General features: G+C 33.4%; 1 protein-coding gene across 1 annotated transcript in view; it reads right to left on the bottom strand.

The window, feature by feature from the left end:
• The window catches only part of LOC119644956 (GATA zinc finger domain-containing protein 10), a 43,852-nt gene extending 24,152 nt beyond the window's left edge, over window positions 1-19,700 (bottom strand). The window contains exons 1-4 of the mRNA XM_038044699.1: window positions 18,896-19,700; window positions 3,346-3,921; window positions 2,859-2,963; window positions 2,513-2,616 (exon numbers count right to left, since the gene is read on the bottom strand). Coding sequence (XP_037900627.1) covers window positions 2,513-2,616; window positions 2,859-2,963; window positions 3,346-3,921; window positions 18,896-19,700 — 1,590 coding nt within the window. The remainder of the gene's footprint in view (window positions 1-2,512; window positions 2,617-2,858; window positions 2,964-3,345; window positions 3,922-18,895) is intronic.
• Between the last annotated feature and the right edge of the window lie 2,910 nt (window positions 19,701-22,610).

Below are 22,610 nucleotides of genomic sequence, written 5' to 3'. Positions count from 1 at the left end.
GTAACTTTGAAGTAATTGTGCACAGTATAGAGCGCAAGTCTTGAATTTCGATTAATATCTCGAGATGTCAATGTGCCAAATTTTGTCCGAACATTTCAAAAAGTTCAATCTGTAGGATGAAGAGAAGTGTACATGGAACGGCATCAGACAGATAGTCAGATAAACTTAAATCAATTCGAAAAATGATTTTGATGTGATCCGTTTCATAAAAGCTTGGCTTATCTTAGGTCGTTTTGGGATGTTACATACACTCGCAAAAATTAATATTTAGCGCATCGCAAGCAACCACATACCACATCCTAAATTATGTGGGGATTTTTGCTTGCAAAGCAGAACGAATACCCCTTTGCTTGGTCTGCATATATCACTCAATCGATTTGGGGATAAAAATCGAGGGTTTTTTTTTTATTAGACGGTATTCGCTATCATAGACCAGACAATACTAGTCACATTCTCGGATACTGTGGCGTGTTTGCAGAGTAAGACTTCTCATGCAGATAGTTTTATGCTTTGGTCCATCGTGTCAAAGATTATAGCAGTGTGAAAAGCGATGAAGTTTTTCAAAAAATCCACTGTACTTTACAGTTTGAATGCGAGAAAGAAAAAAAGTCTCCTTAGCGAGGGCGTGATTTGCTCCCCTACGTTTTGGGAAATCTACTGTTGAAGGTGCGTTCCGCTCCAGTCATCGAGTCACTGAAAAGAGTCAATGAAAACTTGAGCAAAATTGAAGCCGACACATCAACACATAAACAGCGATTACATTGGTAACGAACTAAATATCAATTAAATATTTGAGTAAACTTGACGTTTGGATGAGGCATGAATTCGATGTCGATGAAATATTTGATTGATCGGATTTCTATTGGCTTAACCTTTTCGGGAACGTGACGAAATCAATCCATTTTTGCAACCAGTTATTACCAAATGTGGCTCGAAAAACTCTTAATCAAAGAAAAGCGGACTACACCATAAACAATTTCAAAGTAAGGGGTTGAAGTAAAAGATTAGCTATCAACTATGCAGATAATCTGATTTAAAGGCGGATAGTACAATATGAGCTTCGAGAATTAAGTCAATTAATATTTTTACGTTTAGTTTTAACATTGCATTTACGTACTCCATCTTAGTTAGAAATCAATTTTTGTTCATTTTTGAAATACGTTTCGTCGTATCTTAGTTATATTCAAAATCGCGAGGGAAACTTCATTAGGAAAATACATAATAAGGTCAAACTTCAAGCAATAAGGTAATAGCTCTACAATTTGGAGACCATTATGTTCTTTTGGTCGATACTCGAGCTTGACTTGAAATAAGTGTGAGGCGAAAAAATTTGAGACAAAATTCATTCTTCTTAAAAAAGTTTCGATTTAAGCAAAGATAAAATAGTCCGGTTTTGCTATTCGCACTGATCGCACAAAGAGGTATATTCTAGCGTTCTAACCGCTTTCTCGTTATCGAAATTTTCGACTTTCTGTCGATTTTCTCATTCTGAAGGAATAGTTAGTTAGCCTTCAACGTCGATATAAATTTTATTAAAAAAACAAAATCATTGAGTCAGAGAGCAAGTGTGACCTTTTTGATACGACCAATAGTACCGCCAATGTGAATTTTTGATAAATTTAATGCACGCTACTCTACAAAGTACAAAGAAAACACATACATACATACATACATATAGGTCTCAAGCGCTTAAAATGAAGTGAAGAAATGCATAGGCGACTAGTAGTGTATCACTAGTCGGATAGAACGATGTAAATTGCCCATCAATTTGAATGTGTGTGTGACATAAAGTCATTCTGCGATCAATAATAATTCTCAAATATGAAAATATATTCAAATTTCCAATATTTTCAAGATTCCAACAAAAGACGACGACATCAGAGCTAAAGTGTTTCAGAATCGAACCGTTACAGATCCGTTACAGAAAGTGTTTTTAAAAAGCAAAAAGAAAATTGATAACATTCTTTATATATGAGGGGCGAAAAGTGAATCACCGCTAAGCCTATGTCCATAACATTGCGAAATTTTTCATACGAACACATATGACTTAGAAGCTTAGCATATGCTTTCTCCGCAACGAATTTGAAATACATTCTTGAGGGGCATCGTTGAGCAAGCGTTTATGCCTTGAAATTTTTTCTCTACAGATTCGATAATGGAATCGCGTCTTATCTTATCTCGTAGTTAGTTCAACAAAGTCGAGCATACACACAAAAGATTTCTTTTCGATTTCATTAGCTGAAGTCGAACTCATTTCAAAAACAGATAAGTTAGATGAACACTACTCAATGGCCATAGTGCAACCCATATTCTTCTAGTTACTAGTATTTCTCATTAAAATATGTTTATTATTCGATCTGAATAATTTACTTCGTTTTCCAAGATGTCGCCTTAAAGAGCGTTATCCGATAGTTAATCAAAAATTGATTAAATTTTCACTCAGTTCATCTTATGCGATAGGCATTTTCACTGAAATCAAGATTTATTTCAAGTTTTCATTTATATAAATTACCTGGGAGTCTTTAAGACCCAAGCGTTCAGCTAATTTCTTGCGATCCGGTTTACTTATATATTTCTGTTGTTGAAAACGTTTTTCTAAACCTTTACGTTGCGAATCTATTGAATATTGAGAGGGAGAGTGAAAAGTGAGAATAAATGCATAAATCATTATTATACATACCATCGATAAGCACTTAATAATAACGTACATATATACACATGCATAATATACGCATTGATACAGTACTGTAATACGTGTGTAAATAGTACGTAGTACGATATATATATATATATATATATATATGTCGTTGTTTTCACATAGAAAAGCCACAACATAAATTAGAACATTTAACACTTACCCGAAAACACAGCACGACGCATCATACCCCTACGAGGCTTACCACGTGTTGAATGAGCCCAAGGGAAACCTTGACCGGGAGGCAGGGGAAATACTTGAGCACCAACTGCAACAGAATGCACATAATGAGTGCATAGGTGAAGGAATGAGAACATAAAACACTTGTTAGTTGCCGGCTGAATGAAAAACATAATTGAGGTGGAGCGCTTGCCTACATACAAACGCACGTAATTAAATTTATAATTACAGTTGCATTTAATTGTTGCATATGATTGCATTTATATATGAACATAGATATATTCATTGTTTTATGTATGCATTTATGCCTATACAACAATACAACAATAACAACAATTAATAGAATTCTTACATAAATGCTGACGGGTACACATTTAACTATTATTTGTTGTTGATGGCAAAGAGAGATAGATACAACAATAGATAGGCAGGATGAAATACAGACAGACAAAAATAAAATTTGCACTTACCGCTCATATAAGGATTTCTACAGTGAGCTAGAAGCGAATGCAAGTGAGGGTGTTGTAGACTGTGAGGCAGGAATGGTGTCGGGCGACTGGGTAGGGGTTTCGCTATGATACCAGCTTGAGAATGTGCCGTTGCTACCGATGTTTGTTGCACATGAGGCATAGGATAATGATGTTGAGAATGATGATGATGATGATGATGATGATGCAAAGGCGCTGTTGGTTTATCTTGACCCGTTGACAATAAAAGTCGACGATTGTTATCCTCATCATTGCCGTTAAGACTTGCGGTAATAGTCTCGGCACCATTACCACTGCTATTGTTGCTATTATTGCTATTGACAATATTATTGTTATTGTTACTCGAACTGGTATTCGTACTGATACTGTTTGTGGTGCAGGTAGAATGATTGTCGCTATCACTAATCGTGCTGCCAGGTGATGATGACGATGCGGTTTGCGGTTGACAACTATTACCATTAGCGGTTTGGTGTGTTAGAAATGCCGGATGCGGAAAATGCGGATGGTGTATGAAATTCTGTTGCAAATAAGGCCAGATATGTTGCGGTTGCATAAATTCTGTTAAAAAGCAAAAAAAAAAAAAAATAAAAAAAAAAATAAAAAATATAAATAAACAAGAAGGAAAACAAAAATAAAGTTAAAATTTATTAAAAACGAAAGAGAATTAAATCCTATGTCTAAATATATTTAAGATCTTTTCTCGTTTATATCCATTGCGTTAGGAAGGGGTTAATACGAACGACAAAATCAAAACAATGAAAAATATCAAATTTAGTTAATCGTAACCTTGTGTGGGCATGGCCAATTGGCCCCATTTGCCCATCTAAAGAGTAGAGTATTTCGTAAAAGTAAATATAGGAAATTTCAGCCCTTCTAACTTAATTAGTTTCCGAGTAACGATCAATATAAAATCCCAAAATATTTATGTAAAAAAAAGCGAAGTTGCGTTCAGTTTATGTTACACTGCGTTTTCCTGCTTTCACCAATTTCGCCAATTTTCAATACCAGCCTACGTGAAGAGATTTCCAAAATTTCTGCCAAATTTGAAGTCGATATCTTCATTATTGCGACCAGAAGAATGCCTATAATAAACACCACACCGACGGACAGACATACCGTAATCAATTGATATATATATATATATATATATATATATATACACTTTATAGGATCTCTGAAGCTTCGTTTCGGGTGTTATATGCATTATGGAAAAAAAAAGAAAATGTGTTTACCCCCATCTGACAGTTATGGGCGTAGTAGTAAAACAAAGACTGTACAAATATTTGACGGATCTATTCTCAATTTATCTATCAAAGTATACCTAATCACTAAAACTGCTTGAAACAAAGTGTTTTTAAGGTTTTCGTAGCATTCGTCCTAAGACGTATATAATCTTCTTAACTTAGTGTTATAGGAATTATATGAGTTACTTGTATCGTGTAACATTAACAAATACCTCAGAATTTTTAAGAAGAAAAGTTCTGCTATTTTCGTTTGCGCTCAAATTTTGTTCAGAATCCGTAGAACGTAGACTTAACTGATTGAAGATGAATTTAGTAGATCCTGTTGCAATAAGATGACCGATATAAAGCAACTAACGCTCTTCCAAGGTAAGCAAAAAAAAAAAAAAAAACGAATACAAATGCAGAGATTGTCGTAGCTATTTAAGGGCACATATATGTGTTAGTGTCTCCGTTATATTAATACAGGATTATATTAAAGAGTGATTAGCGTAATTCAAAGATCTGTGATGAATATAATCACAGGTTAAGGTGAAATTGCATTAAATAAACGAAAAAAAAAAATAAAAAAAAAAAATATTTATATATTTATAAATATAAATATATTTATATTTTTTTTTTTTTTTTTTTTTTTTTTTTAATTTTAAAGAATTTTATAGTTCTTTTGCTCTTTCGTTCCGTATCATCACATAGAACTATTAACAGCGACTTAATTTGTTCACTCATTAGCGAACATATGGAGCGTAACTGCTTTTTGGTGAGAATGTGTGATTAAAATAAAGGCGCATATAGACAGTAAAATACTAAAAACGTACAATTATTAAAATCACACACATGCCCCACACATATACGGAATGGAATCAGTGTGATGCCACTAGTAGTTCGTAGTTAAGCTATAGATGTTTGAATTATGTTTTTGTTGTGCGGCGAGAAATGAAAAACAAAAGACTTAACGTGGCGTAAATTCACTGGAAAATTTCGCAAAATTTGTTTGCAATTTATTCACACATATTCATATCCATATGCATAGACGCGTAGACACACATACACTAGCAGCAGACGCACGCAAGCATACATATAATGAACAATTTCAATGCACATACACAAACAAATCCTTAAACAGTTATTTACGCAAACATAAACACAGTCAGACGCATGTATATACATACATCCATACAACTATAGATATATATATATATGTGTGTGTGTGTGTGTGTGTGTGTGTGTACGCTCATATAAAAGGCAATTTATAAAGTCATTATAACTAAAGAGGCGTTAATACGTTAATTGTTTTTGTCTAATCGAATTAAAATCATCCATACCCACATAAATACAAAAACACGCATATTCACCCAAACGCAAATATGTGGCAATATACACGCATACTTGAAAAAAAAAATCTTTGTATAGGTTTTTGTGGCTTTTTGCCTACGCTTAATTATCCTTAACTGTAATTCGTTATGTGTGGGTGTGCTTATTGCTATGTGTGCGATTATATTTTATATAATTAGAAAATCATAATTTGCTTAAGCAATCTTTTTTTCACCGTAATGCCTTTGTTGATTGAATTCTTTCTTTATCTGTTTATCTGTCTGCACGTCACGCTTATGCGCATAACTATATCCTTCCTATAAGGTGCTTGTATCCGCCGGAAGCATAATGCAAGCAACTTCAAAGTGTTTGAATAATTAAAATTTTTCTACACTTACACGTACTTATATGTAGGGGTGGCTGGCTAAGTCAGTTATCTATCTACGTTCAACTATGCAAACATATTGTTTATAACAATTTTGTTTTTCATTATTAAGCCTCGCAAGTGTTATATTCTTCTGTTGCTTCTTATTATTATTATCATTATTATTATTATTATTATTTTTTTTTTTTTTTTTTTATTGTTGTTGTAGTCGTTGGTTGTTTTAACATCTCACAATTATGCATACGGTTGTCTGATATCTCTTTTGACACTTGTGTTGAGTGTTGAGTTTCCTCGTTCGCTCGTTCGTTACGAATTTTCGCTTTTGATGACAGGTTAACCTGACATCCACAACGTTGTTTAACATATATTAAATGACTTTAAGATAAATAGTTGATAATACTTAAAAAAAATGGTTAGATTAAAAGTATAATATCGTTCATCTATATCCAAGACGTCAAGTCTAAGATATGCATATTCTTGACATATTATTTCATTTTAATGCAGATAATCAGTCCTTCGTTTATATGACGGAACGTAATCAAAGTACATGATATTGTTTTAACTCTTTCCCATTATTGTTCTATCCTAAATGCGATGGCGCATCAGAAATGTGGCTACAAATTAATTGCGCATGAGTTGCAGTTCAGTTTGCATATCATATTTCGTTCAGAGCTAAAGATCAACTAACTTTTGATAGGGAAAAGGAAGGAGATAACCTCAAGCATCTCTTTCGCACACAACGTAAATAGAGAAATTGCTAAAGCACTTCCATGGTCTACCACATGCTTTTAAACGGTTCTTACTTCGGAGGGAATATGTAAAAAACAAATTTGGACTTTTTCCGCCAGCAGTACTTCATAAGAAGCTTGACGGTACAAACTTAATCCTAAAAATAAGATGAATAAAAATATATAAAATTACGAAAGAGACGTTCACGTTGCAATATACATAGAGCATACAGTATACAAGAAATGTTAAGGAGAAAAACAAGAAAAACCATTACATTCAAGCAAAGGGGTCTATCAAGTCCCTACATCCTGTAGCATCTCTTGTAGCGCAACTCTTCAGTTGCGTAGTAAAATACTAAAAATTATAATTCTTTTAATGTAAAGATTTATTTTTCACGGAAGGCCGCATACGGGATGGGATCCAACATAGTCGTGGGACTTACATCGTCTAAATCTTTTATAATCAATTTCTATATCGAATCACTGCTACGATCTTTTACAATACAAAAGCTTATATTTCGCACGAAGGCTTATATGAGAGCGGAACAAACAATTATCGCATCCTAACCTGTTCAGATTCTTCGACCTCAGTTCATAATTCCAAGCTCTATCACTTAGCGATTCTTGTCGAGAAATTTTCAAAATTGCAATCATTTTAATGCATTTTTTTTTTTTTTTTTTGAAAATAATGCGTCCAAAGGGTGGATGGATGATGCAATCTGCCGCATTTTCCTAATGATTCATCACTGAGTCATAATACACACACACACAAACAAGTTGTACTTGAATCAGAAAATGATTGCAAATTGTTTGTGTATAGTGAAAGTTGATTGGGTCTATTTTAAATACTTGACGGTGCACACTGCCTCACATGTGACCTAGAGTATAGTAAAATAGTAAAGGAATGAATAAATAAATCAGAAAGAGATCGAAAAGATTTGTAAATATACAAACAATTGAAGATAAATCGTAGACGAGGAAAATGTATAAATTTTAAAATTGTATACATTTCGGAAATGTGCAACGACTTCACTCCACTCATCGAACGGAGTGATGCGTCGGAATTACGTGAATTACGTGAATTAAAATGACTGCTGCAGGCATATTAAGAATTATTTGTATATGAAGTTATTTGGATGTGTGTGAAATCTTAATAGTAACACAGCACTCATTAAGTTTCTTGTCCGTCACACATATACACATTGCATCACTGTTGACATTTGGAACGATATGTGCGAATATATCTGACATTCTGACAATTAATTTACAAGTTATAGTTACTTTCGTTACACTAATTACGCCGATTACTTTCCAAGCGATGGAAAAAAATCTGAGTTTCACGTGTACGGATTAAACACATTGCATGAAAATACATTTGGTGAGAAAAGATCCATTCACACAATCAGCATTGCCTGGAATGATATTGCAGGCGAGTCTTGTCTTGTCTTGTCATTTTGAACAAAGTCGTACGGACACCGATGATGCTGAACGCTGTGGTCGCATGAATGCGTCAGTTGCTCGAGAGAAGTGCAGAAAAGCATTTTGGTAGGACAAAAAGTGAAGTTGCCTAAGATAGCTGACATCAGGAGGCAGTGTATTTACATTTATCCATGCGAAGGCTCTACTCAGAGTGGTTGCCGCGTTTGCTCACATTCGATAAAAATGTGTTCGATGACTCGGAGCGGAGTTTTAAGCGCAATAAAATAAGTGACGATGGAAGAAGTGACGATCACCGCACTCCAGAGTTCAGAGTCAAATCGGTAGTCAGCTGACTGGGCGAAACCCATTCAAAGTGACCAAAAAAGTAGTGTCACTACAACACCTGTAACTTGTAAATTGATACTCTCCGGAAATTATATGGATCTGCTGCTAGTGACCTTGTCATATATATGCCATACCGAAGACATAAACCTTTATCTAAAAAGTTGATTTGTCAGATCATATTTTAGCATAAGTAAGTAAACAATGAATCTTATGGAACAGTCGATCAAAGTGGGACGTTATAAAAAATTAATAAAAACATAATTAATATATAAACTCAATGAATAATTTGTATGCGATAAGCAACAGGACGTTTGTCTCGTGATCATTTTTTTCGGCGCGAAATTTCACAGCTATTCAGTACGTGGATTAAAGTTCTTTATTACATTTTTTCTTACATTGCCCGAATAATTCCCTATTATGCAAATAGTCAAGTTTTTATTACAGACTCACTTAAATTTCATTAACTTTACAAACTAATCATTGAAAATGGCGTACATTAGACACAACTTCTCTTCTGTAACGCTTTGGCATTAAATAATTTTCGTTTTGAGAGAAACATTGCGTCCTAGGCTTTCAATTGAAATAAATAGAAATCAAAAAGCACCAATATCACGGGGGAGGGGGTTGGTGTGGTGGCCAATTTCAGTTCAGTGCTTCTAATGCTTGACAGATGTTTAAGTACAAGGCGATCACAAACGCTTTCTATGTTCGAAAGTTGAAAGATATCAATATGATGTTTTTTTTTTTTTTGTTTTTTAAATCATTTCTTTTAGATGATCGCCTCTGGAGTATCAATTTTTTGTCACCACTATTCCATGTACGAATTATTTCGTTCAAGCCATGTTTCTGTAATGTCCTCCATTGTCGGGTAATTCCAATGTCATTCTCACAATCAATAATGGGTCATTTTCTGCCCCTAAGCTATACCAAAAACTTTCTGTTTCTATGCCCATAGAGATTTTTTTTCGGGAAGAGCAGATGTATTTTTTCAATACCAAAGTATTAATATTTTATATTTTATTCGATATTGGAAGTCATGTAATCAAATATGGGCTTCATTCCATGTGCATTAGATCATCGAGATGAATTCATTACTTTGGTAATAAATTTCAACCATTTATTTACACTGTACGATTGTGTATATTTTTTCATGATGCGTTGGCAAATAATACTGATCATGCATGTCAATCTGCAGTAAATCATGGACGGGTGTGACATTTAAGAAAGAAATACATTTCACATGATCACTTTGTTCACCCCGATCATCGATTCCTCAATCATTTTCACTGTCTCTCTTTCTGTTTGAAAATTATTATTTACTAATACACTCCAAAATCATATCAATAGTTCTTCTATTAAGGCCCCTTCCTTCATCGATAACTCGAACAAAATGTTTATAAGCTTCATGTCTTCGGTATGCAAATTTCCTATCTTCCTTTCGAGAGAGTACAAGCACAGACAATAATCATCGTATAGTGAACGAAAATTGAGAATGGCTTTCATTTTCTTGTGTGAGTTTATTTACGGGATGAAAAGACTGCTAATTGATATTTTATCACAAATAATTAATTATTTATTTTTATTTTTTTTTTTTTGTTTTTTTTGGTGGTGCCATTCGGGTCAAATATTTTCCAATTTGTTCTAAATTGCAAAGTTTTCTTTAGATTGGCAGGAAAGTTTTATAGTACATTATATAAAGTATTTGAATTAAAGATATCGCTGATCAAAATACATGCAAGCACCTATTAATTTCATGTCTTAAGAATATGAGGTGAGCATACTTTCAGACGATTTTGGCGGTGATAAAAAAGCGATTTACTAAAAAAGTTTGCCATCCTTTAAGACACATCAAAAATGTGTACTTCACTACTTGAGTAAATCCGTGAACATTTTTTATACAATTACACTTGGCGTATCGTAGCTATTCGCCAATAGTATATATATATACCTGATGCTAAATAAATTTCTTTCTTAAACTTCAAGTATGATTTGTTTTTTTTATCAATTACCTTTGTAGAGGCGTAAGCCAAATGCGAAGATAGGCCACGTAGAGAAAATATTCGGCCGGAAAGTGTCGGAAATGGATAACACGGCTCGGCTCGTATGTCATACGCTATTTAATTCTCGCCGATAATTTAATATCATTTACGACGGCAGTGCAGTAAATTTCACTGCAATCTTCTTACTCCTCCTCTTTGCTCCCTGTGGGACGTGAGTGACGTTTCACTCCGTGTGCCAGCGTGCACCGCAGGGTTGAGCCTTTCCGGCAGGCACCTGCGTTAAACCCCCTGAAACTACTCCTCCTCTTCTACTTTTTATACCCATCACCGAAGGATAAGGAGGAGTATATTCATTTTTTTAAAAAATATTTACAACGCTCAGAAGGAAGCATCAGAGTTCCCACAAAGTACATATATATATATATACATTGTTTATCAACATCAAATTCTAAATCGTTTTAAGAACGTCCGTGTGTACGTCTCTCCGTCTGTGTAATGTCTATTGTAAATATTCCCCTAGACGCAAAAGTGAAGCTATCGATTTCAAATTTGGCAGAAATATCGGAACTTTTTGCAAGTCGGTTGACATTTACTAGTTTTTCGGACCGCTTATTGAAAATTTTTAAAGGGGACTATTTTAAAAGAAAATAGAACCTTGCATCAACCTTCGACTCAATGACAATATGAGAATTCAACATAGTGGCTTCAAAGTATAAATTTTTACTATCTTTACTTGAGTACGATTTTACAGTGTAACTTTAAGCAAGCGTTTATTGACCTTCTCTCTCTCTCTCTCTCTCCCTCTCTCTCTCTCTCTCTCTCTCTCCCTCGTTGCTTATTCAAAGTCCTAGCGAATGGGATTGGAAACACCTTTAATTGCATTTAGCGCGTGCCTTACAAGTAAACATATTATATAGTAAATCTAAAAATGTATAAAATTGCAAAGAAGATTTTCTGTAAAAAATTACCCAAAAGGAGATCAATAAAAGTAATGCAATACATAAAAAACAAAAAAAAAAACAACAATTAATGTAATAGCAGTGGCCAACCTTCCAAAAAATCGAAAACCCAAAAAAAAAAAAACAAAAACAAAAAAAAAACAATGAGCAGAAGAACTTCTCAGCTCGTGAACATTAAAAAATTAAGGCAATAAATGATGAAATAGAATTTGTTACGCCTATTTCGATGTAAATGTAAATGTGCCTATGCGCATATGCGTGTATGTGTGCGTCCGTGAATGAATCAGTTTTGTGATCTATTCGTATGCATTCGTTATTTAATTTTCATTATATAATAAAATTCAGATTTGCCCGCTTTATTTCTGCACGCACACATATAAATGGAATGAAATTAACCCCTACTCCTTTGCTTATAGCATAATAGTTAGATAGATGCTCTAATTTTTCAGGATCTCATTGAGAAAATAAAACTGGTCGGTTATTCACATTCTCTTTGGTTTATGTTATTTTTTTGCTCTGCTTAATATTGTATTTCTTTCGCTATATAGAAATTATCAAAGCGTTCTTTCGTTCGTTCGTTCGTTTGTTTCATTCATTCATTCTGTGATCGTTACGCAAAAAAAAAAAAAAAAAAAAAAAAAAACAATTGAATAGAAAAAATAAAAACAATATTGTTTTTGTTATTGTAATGTATTGAAATGAATGAAGCAAAAGAGAATAACATACCGCATGCACGCAATAATTTAAACATGATTAACATTGAAATTGTATAAAATTGTGTCTTCTTGTTGTTATTACAGCCTGCACTGCTTACCTCCCTGAAGGCTTAAATCCCATAACAATACTGACTGACGCGCCATCGTATATAATTGTGATAATAAAAAATAATAATAATATATCAAAAGGCTAATACAGTAGAAAATGAACGAAGAACTAAATCATTTTGACTGATCCAGCTACCAAAACTAAAGTGAGATTAAGAAGGTCGTCGGTCTTCTGGGATGAATAACAAAAAAAAAAAAAAAAAAAAAAAAACCGAAAAGCAAAAAAAAAATTTTTTATTTTAAGTTTTTTTTTTTTTTTTTTTTTTTTTTTTTTTTTTTTTTTTTTTCTTTGCTTTTTTTGTGGTTTAAAAATTTGCTTTGTAACATGAATAAGTTTTAGAGGAAACAACTTATAAAAAAAAATCGAATAATCAGAAGGAAGATCATCTTCATTTAGGGACGAAATTTTGATACGAGCCACTTAAGGCGAGTAAATGAAAATTCATTCGCCTTTTTATAACGAACTTATACAGCAAAGGATTACAATTAGATTTCCGACCAGTTTGCTATTGAAACCAGCATATGAACGTCGTTCATACTTAGTTAGCTCGATGAACGGTAGATAGTGGTTTCCTCCGATATTTCATTCCGATATTAATAATAAATCGCATATTGCTGACGCGAGTATATTATAATAGGTATATATAATGTATATGTATATAATAGGTGAGGGAAAAATCGTAATAGAGTTCGAAAGATGTCAGTGGACAGATAAAGCACTTGAAAAGCACGTTATAAATTTCTGAACTCAACTAAAAATATTTACATTTTGAGCGTGCGCTAAATTTTCAAAAGATTCTTTGTATCTTACAATATCACGTCGATCAAGGCGATAACGATGCGCTTGTAAAAAAACTCATTATGTCTGTAGTGAAGAGGTTTCAACAAAACCAGCCAATGCTTTGCTCATTTTCACTGAGGAAATTTCGATATTAAAAACGCGTTGACATCTAATCGGTCGACCGTAGACAATGAAATCCCGAATAACTTTGGGACATTTCATCTTATGGTATCGCTGCGAAGATGAACATCACAAAAAGCTAGTTGAAGACCGTTTCAATTAAATTGGATATAAGAAGAAAAAAATCGATATTTCATTAGTGCAGGGATTAATGGTGAAAAACCTAGCGAATCGCCATTGAAACGAAACGAAATCGGGCTATTTTTAGGGAAATCCGTCACGCGTGATATAATGCGGACTAAATTTGACAATAGTGTGGAAAGTAATCCATTTGAATGAACTTTTACAAACAATGTCAAAATTCAGTTTGACGTTAGGCAAGCTAATGATGTATATTTGACGCGAATTGGACAAGAATGAGCTTCTCTCCAACTTTCGAGCAATCACTCCCAAGCGATTAGAGCTCACGAATGCGATAAAAGATTTACAATTGACGAATAGAAAAAACATCGTCTTCGATCACGACAAGGTCAAGTAAGGCAAATTTTGAATAGCATTTTCTCATATTGCCAATTACGACGAAGAACAATCACAACTTAGAAATTATTCGAAATATGCCTGTAGTAGTAGTAGTAGTAGATTGTTAGAATGGATAAAATTGGGCGATGTTGCTACAAATTTTATTGGAACTTTTACCAGTCATTCAATATTCATTACTGGCACATGTATTCGAGGCGTTATGCAATTTGGCTTTTGAGCTCCCAAAAGTTAATGCCATCGTCAGCTTCCTTATTTCGCAGCCCGTTCTAGTTTACACCTTATCTTATCTTATTTATTTGTGTCACGCACAGCTAAGGACCGTTAGATTTCTTGAAAAAATTTTTTAACTTTCGTTCAAATAATTACAAAATAATTATAAGCGAATATGTCTTTAATCGAAATTTGTCAATTTATTAGGTTGGAAACTATGAAACGGGCGTTTCTTCTTTACTCTGTATTCAGCTGCGAGTTCGAGAGATACGTTGCAACGCGCGCTCGATATTATTATATTTATAAAGTTACTCAGTTAGTAAAATTTTCTTTTATTTTTGTATCCCAAGCCAGATGGAAGCAAAACGCGATTTACATCTACTCTTCGTGTATGAGTTTAAATTAAATCATAACACAGCTCAAGCTTCACGAAATATTAATCAGGCATTCGGAGATGGATCATCCATCAACGAAAAAAAAAAAAAATGCTCGATATTGGTTTTAAAAATTGAGTATCGCCAATGAGCCTCGATGAAGACCACCGGCACATATTGATAACAAGGTATTAAGGACGATTGCGAAATCCGATGCCCACACAACTAGTCGAGCACTTCGATTTGCACTACAAACTAATCATACAATTGTGTTAAAACATTTTCGTTCGCAATAAATAAAGTCAAGGAAAATTCACATAATAAATAATGTGAAAAACTTCCGTTTCATAGTTTCCAACCTAATATAATTGTGGTAGACACAATTGGAATATTCATTAGGTTATCAGTATTCCTCATCCTCATTATAATCATATAACAAATAACGGGTCATTCGTTGAAACCATGCAACGTAAGACACGTTTATCTCATATCATATATCTTCGATTCTTTTCACAAGCAAAAGATTTTGCAATTTAATAGTGAATTTCCATTTTCTACCGTCTCACAGTTCAATTAGATCACTTAAATTGACTTCATACGTAGCCAATGTGATTTTCGCAGATGTCAATTAAAAATCTGAAAGATGCAAAGCAAATAGAGAGAATATCTCTCAAGTTTACTAAATAGCTTTACAAAAAGTCCACAAACTTCATCCAAATTGTTCGAATGTTCGGTATTTCATAAAAACCCTGCCTCATCAGTTGGTATTTTTTCCTGCCAATCATTCCCGCGATAATTGCGGAATCGAAATGAATTTGCAATCGAAGAACAGTCGTTGAAACTGTATATAATGCTGGCATATGCGCGGTCAACTCGGTTCGAAAAAGCTTAATGTGACCTCCTATGTGCATTACTAATCCAAAATATTTCTTCTTCTCATTATACGCATCACTGAGGCTTGGGGTTGTATCCATTTTATCAAAATAATTGCAACAATCAGAGGGAAGCCTCAAAAGTTCTAGATTTAAGCATAAAATTGAAGTCTATGGTAAATCTTCTCTTGGTCGGAAAAATGAAGCTATCAACTTCAAATATGGCGCGAACTTTGAAAGTGAAAGTAACCTGAGAACAGATATGTTTACTAACGTACTTATATCGTAAAGTGAATGTAGCGACGAAAATTTCTCTATATATTCTATGGCTGATCTTAAAGTATCTGCACAAATTGGCAACGCCTTTTCACCAAAAAAATGTTGGGCTTAAGAGTAGTGGGCCCGGTGTGGGTTAAATATAATTTCCCCACTTTTTTATTATTTATTTACCCATCTACTCGGGGGCTATACTTTATACATATAGGCGAAGTGGTGGTGTAGAGCGATAAAAATTAGCGAGGGACGGAGGGACGAACGGAATAGCGATTACGTATGCTTGCCTGGAAACGTCTCGAACGGTGGAAAAGAACACTGCAGCCAGGTTGTTTCAAAATTAAAGTGCTTAAGGAATGATGAGTGGCGGTAGTGTGTTATGCTGTGCACGGGCAACTTCAGGTTGAAGGGGGCAGGGGAGCTGAGAAAGCCGGGTAAGCCGTGATCCCTGCACGCTTCTTTCTAATATTTGACCAAGTACTTAGGGAGAGTGTATATGTGTATGCACGTGCAATATAATAGTGAAGACTAAAGTTGATCCGCAGATCGGCTAACAATCAAACCTTCTTTGAAACTGTTCTTTATACATATTTTCAAGCGAAAGGCAAAGTTATACAGATTTTGTGATTTTCAATATAGTCTCTAGGCAAATCGGATGCGCGACAATATATTTTTAGGTATAACAAGCCTTTTATACTCTACGTCATTTTTGGTAGAAGAGCTGATGAGATTCGTTAGAATGTATGTAGAAGGATTTGGAAGAAATTCTCCTTTTAGTGATTCTACGTTTGTGTATCTGTCTGTCTGTCCGTCCATCCGTTTTGTTTTCTTGCGCTCAACCTGTAGGTCACAATTTTTGAGATATTTTGATGACAGTTGTTAAACCGACATATTTTGGCCCAAGGACGAACGCTCCCGAAAATGATACGTATCGGTAATATATTATGAAAAGTTGTCGTATTAATTCAACTGTATTAAGTGATATTTGGTAGAGTATTTAATATTGGACCGTGTTCCACTATAATCTTTTTAATAGTTTCACTTAATTTAACTCATTGTTCAATGGTAAATGAATGGCTGCATTAAATTACTTATATGTAGAAACACAATATATTTTCATATAGAGATTAATTTAATTTCGCTGTAAAAAAATATGATTTACTTTGCATATAACAACTGAAAGCAATAAAACTACGGTTAAGTTAAAAATATTTTCTTTTTTTTTCTTTTTTGTTATTTTTTATATATATAGATATATATATATATATGTATATATCTTCTTTATGCAAAAATCAAGCGGCATGCTTGAAGTTTTCTATTTGTCCTTTGTCAGCTGAGGGGAAAAATGATCGGGTAACAATTCTCCCTATTCTTGCAAAAGGGTGTAAACTTTGATCAAATTGCGGATACTTTGGCAACGTAATTGTGTGGATCCTAGTGATTAAATAAGAATGAACATAAACGGGAAATTATTCAATTTGAAGCGACACGAATTTCAAAGAAGTTGGTTGTATAATCAGTCGATGGATCCACTTCTTACATTATATGGAAAATTTATTTATTTTTGTTTTTCTTTCATTCATTTATTGTTGGAGCTCACTCACACTAACTACTCAAAATTATTATGTGAATTATATTTTCGAATAGATAATTTTAAAAAATTATTTCAAACTAACAAAATATGATTGAATTACTTCGTCGATAGTGTTCATACCATTTTAAAGTTTTTCATACGAACACATAAAGCATTTATATTAAATACTATGGCGAGCGGAGAACTCTAACAAAAGCGTATGTGATAGTTTTTGTTTCTCGATGGTTATATTTTATATAAGTAAAGTTTTGAAAGGCTTCTTGATACTAATGATTGCCTGTATTCAGGCAATGAAATTATGTTTAATATGTTGAAAGAATTGAATTTAACTAAAAGTTTTAGTCCGCATGCACTTAACTTTATTTTAATCATCATTAGGCTTATCGTGAATCCGTTAGTCATGATAGGAAAAATATACCTTAACTGAGTAGTACGTAGATAGATAGATAGAAATAGCTTCGCGGAAAATGGAAAGCTTATACATGGTAGGACTTCCTAGTATATCAAAAGAGTTTTCTTATATTATTGCAAATGACGTTGCTAAGAATCTGTCTCGTTCGAATACATCGCCAATTTATTCCTATGTCAGTATCAAAATCTTGTCAAATTCGTCTAGACGTCTATTGATATTGTCCCACTTGCATTCAAGAGAGAGAGAGAGAGAGAGAGAGAGAGAGTGATAGAGGGTGAGAGGGAGTAATGTTTTCGCATTCTCGCCATCCATTAGGAATTGTATATTTCTTATAAATTAATAAGCAATTTTTAATGATTTCATATCTTCCCTCCTCTCATTCGCAATTATAGCAATAATTGATTTTGGATATAGAGTAAGTTAGTAGTGTGACTGAATTCCATTTAATCGTCAGTTTCGGCGGAAATCGTTCGCCTATCACCTGCCAGTTAAACTGAGACATATACAGCAGAGATTTAAACTGACAGCTACTCAAAAAACAAAAAATAAAAATAAATAAATAAGTTTTGGCAAGACTTTTAACTTTAATTTCGTTCCAACTAATTGATGAAAATATAATTCTTTCTTTATTGACAATCTCACTTTCATTCGATTTCTATTTACCCGGATCAGTCCGTGTCGGGCTTTCTCTATAAAATCTATCATTTATTGAGAATATTTATTGGAAAGTAGCGGGCATTAGGTTTTCTGCCCCCCGTATATTGTACGCTTGCGCATTAAAAACTATTTAATGAAATAATGTCAAATTTCACGACGATGGGTATTCAAGACACGCAAAATACAATATCTTATCCTAGAAGAAGACGATCTTAAATTAGAAAAAACGAAAGACGAAACGAGACTTGCTTAAGCTAGATCACGTTGCGAGCAAGATCCAATCATCATACTTTGAAATGAATTGAATTTGCTTGTGTACCTTTTGACCTTCTTTTTTCCGCATTTTCTATATTAAAAAAAAAAAAAAAAAAAAATTCGATTCGCATAAATAGTTAGGTATGGGAACTTAGTACATTTGTTTTTGAATTATTCCATGAGAAATATAATCAGTTTTTTTTTTTTGTTTTCTCTACAACTTTTGTCTTACCATTTCGCACTCGAACACCTTCACGGGTATCGCCTAATATCGCTGATACACTAAATTTTAAAATCGGTTTTGTGTTGTTGTCTTTCAGAATAGTTGTGGTAGAAGCGGGTGATATTTTTGATATTTTCGGCAAACGTGATGACGGCAACGATGATATCTTATGATTTGATTTATTCCTCCCGTTATCGATATCATCGTCGTCGTCGTCGTCATCATTTATTAAATCAACGTCATGTTCTTGTTCATGAATGATATCATCATCCATATCATCATCAATGCCTATATGAGCATCATCGTCTTCTACGTCCTCTTTCGATATTTTCGGCAAACGTGATGACGGCAACGATGATATCTTTTGATGGTCAGCATCAGCATCAGCATCACCATCACCATCACCATCACCACTACGACTACGACCGCCACCGTTTGAAACTATAATGTCGTCGTGATAGTCTTGACCGTTATCATGAATACGTTTAATTTTCTTATTATCACCGTTAGTCTTATGAATAGGATCAGATTTTTGCATTGAACCGATACTGTTACCGCTAATATTAATGCATTTATCACATCTAAAATTATGCTCACGACGTATCAATTCATCATGTGTTAAATTATTTGTATTTAAAATTTGTGTAAAATTTCCGCATTGATTGCAGCACATTTCCACGCGATCACTAATGCGACCTGTTAATGAGATATGCTCGTAGGCCATGTCAGCAATGTTTATCGAATTTTTCATAAAGACATTGTTGTTGACAGTTTCACAACGTGTTGTTACCGTGGTTGAGCGACTTAAAAGCATAATGAGTACATGCTATTAAATAAATTATTATTATTATTTTTTTTTTTTATTTATTTATTTATTTTCCTTTTCTTTTTTTTTTTTATTTGAATTTGTTTTTTTTTTTTTTGCTTTTATTTTTTATTTTTTTGTTGATTTACTTTTCTTTTTCATTATTCTGTGTTATTTGAATTGTTTTTTACTTACAAAAAAAATTTACATAAATACATGATAGTTTCATCAATTAATTAAAGATAATAAGCAATATGCGTTTCTTTTCTAATAACGACCGCGTCTTCAGTTAGTATATAGCGTTGCATGCGAACACGTTTCGTTCTCTAAATGAACTGAATTAACGTATACTACACAGAAGGTAATACATTTTCAAGTCAATATATTCTTCCCTGTATATGCATGCGTATGGATGCGAACTTTAATATGTAGTAGTAAATGGCTGCGCATTTGTTGTTGTTTGTGTTATTTTGCCTTTACTATTATCCTTACTTATGTGTTAGTCATCAAATTTGTTTTCATTATAAGGGTTGCTTGGCGGTGGTTGGTCTGTTTCTCCTGCCCATTTTTCGCAGCCTTTTATTAAATTAATAAGTGTGAGAGTAAGGTACGCTTTTAAGACTCTCCTCCAGATCTCTTTGTCTGTTCATTTATATATATATATATATATATATGTTATACGAAGGACACGTGATAAATCCTTATATACAAGTTTTCACAAATATGTTTACACTCTGACCATATCTGTACTCTGCAAATACGCATGTATGTGTGCGTTCGAGCCGTTTGTTTATTGCACTTATTGTATTGCACATTCATGGTCTTCCATTATTTCCTTAATTTAATATTTTTCCTTTTTTTTTCATTTTTTTTTTCCATTTTATTTTTATTATTTTTTCTTGTTATTTTATTAGATTTTATTTAATTTAAATTTTCTCTCTTTTTTTTTTTTTTTTTGTTTTTTTCGTCATCTTCCGCCTTACTTAGGTGAAATGCGCGTGTATGCGTGTGTTATATGACTGCAAATGTATTAGTAATATCCTTGATTGTCTATGCTTACTATGAGTGCTGTTAATTGGGTGATGGTTTCTTATTGGAGTTTGAATTAACTTTTATATGGTACAGTGGGCGGCAAGCATAATAATATTCGTTAAAAAATTTTTTTTAATTAAATTTGAAAAACGAGTAAAAGAACATGAAAGAAATGATATAAGAAAATTTTTAAATAATTTGTTAACTAAAAATATAGCATCAGATCGGATCTACGGTTGCTCAAGTCCTTCAATTTACTTTAGACAATCGAGTAAACGATATAATCGCAGACACATTCTATAGAGAAAATATTTACATAAATTGGAACGTCAACAAGGTACAATATAACATGTCAAGCATACCACGGTACACAAATTTTTATATAAAAGTTGCAACTACTTGCACTTGAAAAATTTTTGACACCTAACGAGAAGCTACAGTTAATCCTTAATTTTGAGTTACAAAGCTACTTGGAGACAACTGTTGGAGTTAACTGACCTCGACTTATATAGCACCAAAGACCTACATAGCATCAAAGTGTAAACCATATTCCTTCTGTGCGCTGAACGCTACTCAAGTAGAGAGTGATTATGATAGCTTTAAATGTATTATTCTAAAGAAGACATAGAACGCAAAAAAAAATTTCAAAACTTTCGTTTGCTATCGAATTTGCAAAATTCATCGGTTCTTTGAACGTTAGCTTACATTTCCACTGAACTGATCCGATGGATGAAAGTGTCGGTCCCTTTTATTATTAATTTAATCAATCGTTACATTTTGAGCTAATCGTTTAATAACTACTAGTTTTTGTGGTCATTTTCTACTAATCATTCCTAATGAAAAAATTCGCTTGAACAGAACTCCGTGAAGTTATTATAATAGCTTCGGAGTATGCTATTTGCCATCTTGCACTCTCTACCTGTAACTGGAAAGCTATTTGTAAGTGAAATATTCCGATGCCTATGGGTTTTTGTTGTTTTTTTTTTTTTTTTTTTTTTTTTTACCTTTTATAACAGGTTCGAATGCATGTATTTTTTAGATATCATTAATTTGGTAAGTAATTATTTTCCATTTCATTAGCGGCGATTACCGAGACCCTAAAGTGTGCATATATTTCGTGTATGATTCAGAAAAATTGCATAAATAATTTTATTGCATTACTTCATAAATTATGAATGCGTCTTGTCCGTCTAAGTGACCGAGTAGGCAAACGATGTTGGCTAACAAATCACTGATTATGGCTTCAAGGCTGACTTTAGTCTTAGAATTTATTTCTCTGGCTAAAGTAATTGTCACAATATTCATAATATTAATAATAATAATAATAATAACATCATAGTTTCATATTGGGAAGTTCAATAAAATTTTTAATACGAGGGCGGACAGACATGTTTATTACCAAATCAACTAATTTCGTGCAATGTTAATATTTGAAAAAAAACAAACACATACACACATACACACACACACACACACACACACACACATACAATCATTTCTGTGGCACACTGTATTTACTGAAATCAACTTAACTATACCTTTGCGATTGTCTAACCACCTGTTGGTGGCTCTCTCAGATTGATAGATGAATTTGAGCATTTATGTCGTCCGCTACGAACAAGCGGAAGATCATTTCGCTTATTGTATCTGTAACAAAAGGCAAAAAAAAAAAAAAATTCACGTAGCATAAAGCAAAATATTTTCTTAACTGGATTGATTACCTACCGTTCGACCGTCCGTCCGTCCGTCCATCCGTCTATCCGTTCGTTGTTTTGACTGTTCGATTACCCGTCTATTAGAGCGTTTTGCTCTTCTATCCATCTGTCCGCCTGAGTGTCTGTTTGTCCACTCGTGTCGCCGCCGATTTACATAGTTACAGATCCTCAG

Source organism: Glossina fuscipes, unplaced genomic scaffold (genome assembly GCF_014805625.2).
Source record: "Glossina fuscipes isolate IAEA_lab_2018 unplaced genomic scaffold, Yale_Gfus_2 1, whole genome shotgun sequence".
Lineage (NCBI taxonomy): Eukaryota > Metazoa > Arthropoda > Insecta > Diptera > Glossinidae > Glossina > Glossina fuscipes.
This window is presented reverse-complemented; position numbering and strand designations above follow the sequence as displayed.